This window comes from Syzygium oleosum, unplaced genomic scaffold, assembly GCF_021117445.2.
Source record: "Syzygium oleosum isolate NSW1041296 unplaced genomic scaffold, Sole_v2.1 Sole_v2.06, whole genome shotgun sequence".
Classification (NCBI taxonomy): Eukaryota; Viridiplantae; Streptophyta; class Magnoliopsida; order Myrtales; family Myrtaceae; genus Syzygium; species Syzygium oleosum.
In genome coordinates, this window is record NW_026607490.1 from 12,520,295 (window position 1) to 12,522,451 (window position 2,157).

The 2,157-nt window shown below is 38.9% G+C and overlaps 1 protein-coding gene across 1 annotated transcript; it reads left to right on the plus strand.

Annotated features, from left to right (window-relative positions):
• Nucleotides 1–330: 330 nt before the first annotated feature.
• LOC115682897 (major allergen Pru ar 1-like) lies at nucleotides 331–1,184 on the plus strand. Its single transcript, XM_030607255.2, has 2 exons — nucleotides 331–543; nucleotides 742–1,184. Exons 1-2 carry the CDS (start codon nucleotides 360–362, stop codon nucleotides 1,038–1,040), a joined length of 483 nt encoding a protein of 160 aa, XP_030463115.1. The 5' UTR covers nucleotides 331–359; the 3' UTR covers nucleotides 1,041–1,184.
• Nucleotides 1,185–2,157: the final 973 nt, after the last annotated feature.

Genomic DNA, 2,157 nt, shown 5'->3' on the forward strand with positions numbered 1-2,157 from the left:
GACGATGAGATGCACGCGAATCGAATGCCGGCAAGTTTTTCCATTCACTGGACCGCACTCTAACTACCTTGTATTATCCATAGCCCCGCTTTGAGAACGACGCCCTATCCCAATCAACTCATGAATTTTTTAATTTCCCTCCGAATCACGACAAGGAAAGACATCTTTCGTGCTCTAGAGCCAATAGAACATAGCCCGATTCAACGAGGGCTCCTCGCTGACCAAAAAAAAAAAAAACGAGGGCTCCTCCTCTTAGACCTATAAATGATGCCCTCCCTTGGCGCTCTCTTCACACCAAGCTCAACCAAGTCGATTTCATCGTTTGCATAATTTCACTAGCTGGTCCCTAGAGATCAATCATGGGTGTGTTCACATTTAATGATGAGTACAGTTCCCCCATTCCTGCGGCGAGATTGTTTAAGGCCTTGATTGTGGACTCCCATAACCTCATCCCCAAGCTCATGCCTCAAGCTATCAAGAGCATCGAAATCGTCCAAGGCGACGGAGGAGCTGGAAGCATTAGGCAAATCAATTTCACTGAAGGTAAATTTTTCTCAAGGGCTTTTCTTGCATAATGAAATTGCAAATTTTCGTAAGAAAAAACATAGCGATAAGAAAAAGAAAAACATAGCTATTATTAAGATGTTATACTGTTTGATCGGGTGACATTTCTGAAGATGTTATTTGTCTTCTGTGATTAGTTCAAATCTAAGTAGTACGTATGTCCCATTTCATACGCAGGTAGCCAACTCAGCCACATGAAGAACCGAGTAGACGAGCTGAACGAAGAGACATTCACATATAAGTACACATTGATCGAAGGCGGTCCATTGATGGAAAAGTTCGAATCTATTGCTTACGAAGTTAAGTTCGAGCCAACACCGGACGGCGGGAGCAAGAACAAGATGACCAGCACGTACTACACCAAGGGCGATTTTGAGCTCAAAGAAGAAGACATCAAAGCCGGCAAAGAGAGAGCCTTAGGAATGTACAAAGTCGTCGAAGCATACCTCTTCCAAAACCCTGATGCTTATGCTTGATTCCGGAAGTTCTTCTCTCAAATAAATTTGGAAGTACTCGTGGTACTTTGTGTCTTCCATAGTAAGTGTTTGGCTTGTTTTTTGGTGATGGACATGATCGTCCTCTTGAGTGTGGATGGCAATAAGGATACATACTTTGTACCTCGTTCAAAATGGTGGATCATTATCCTATGAAAGCATTCAAGCATTTCCCTGAATACCACTTCACTTTCCCACTAATTTCGTAAGAAATCTCATTTAGATTTTCTCGCGACATGCTTGTTTTGCTATTTGCTTTTAAAAAGTTTTGCCAAATGGTGTTATGTCTCTAATCAAAGTAAACAATAAGATAGTTGTTCATTTTGATAATAGACATGTGTCTTCCTAACAAGGCGTCTGACAATATTGAAGGAAAAGCTAAACTTGATCGAGATACTAAACAAGCCGAAATCAAACAATAAACTTTAAGTCTCATAAACCGGTTAAGTTCCAACTCAAAACTACGTAGGTAGCCATAGCCAGAGTACATGGTTTGCCCACATTTTATGGGATTTAAACAATAACCTCTAATTCCTAAACTGAAAATTCTCCAACGTCTAGACCAATTGTACCAAACTCTGAGGTTGACCAGCCCTTTTTTTTTATCAACATTTCTGCAATTCCAACATTTCTTGAGTTTTATCAATATGGAAAAAAAAAAATTCACCATAGATGTGCGAGACCCTATTTTCCCCTATGTGATATATTAAGGACCTTGTATATTGCTATGAGATTATATTTAACAGAAATGAGCAAAGCACGAAAATCTTCCTTACCATGCCTATAAGAAGGTGGCACTCTTAGATCTTATGAGTATAGTTATAATTGTGACACAAATAAATTCATTTGTTTGATCTATACTTTTATTCTTAGTCTTATGTACTATAAGGAGAAAATAGGGTTTTTGCGCGCGAATGTTTACAGGGAGATGAAGAATTCTCACTTCGTTTGGCTATTTATGCTTGGATTCATTCATTTCGCATAATGTTTCATAAATCGGATAATACGACACGCAAAATATGGCCAACCAATATGATTACCGATATGTCTAAACATGTGCAATCCAATTAACCCTGAAATTCGAAAAATAGAATTAATG

Bases quoted from the DNA above. Each gene is read 5' to 3' on its own strand.
- LOC115682897 (XM_030607255.2), top strand. From the start codon at position 360: ATGGGTGTGTTCACATTTAATGATGAGTACAGTTCCCCCATTCCTGCG. The intron at 544-741 runs GTAAATTTTTCT...TTTCATACGCAG, and splicing joins GCAAATCAATTTCACTGAAG to GTAGCCAACTCAGCCACATG.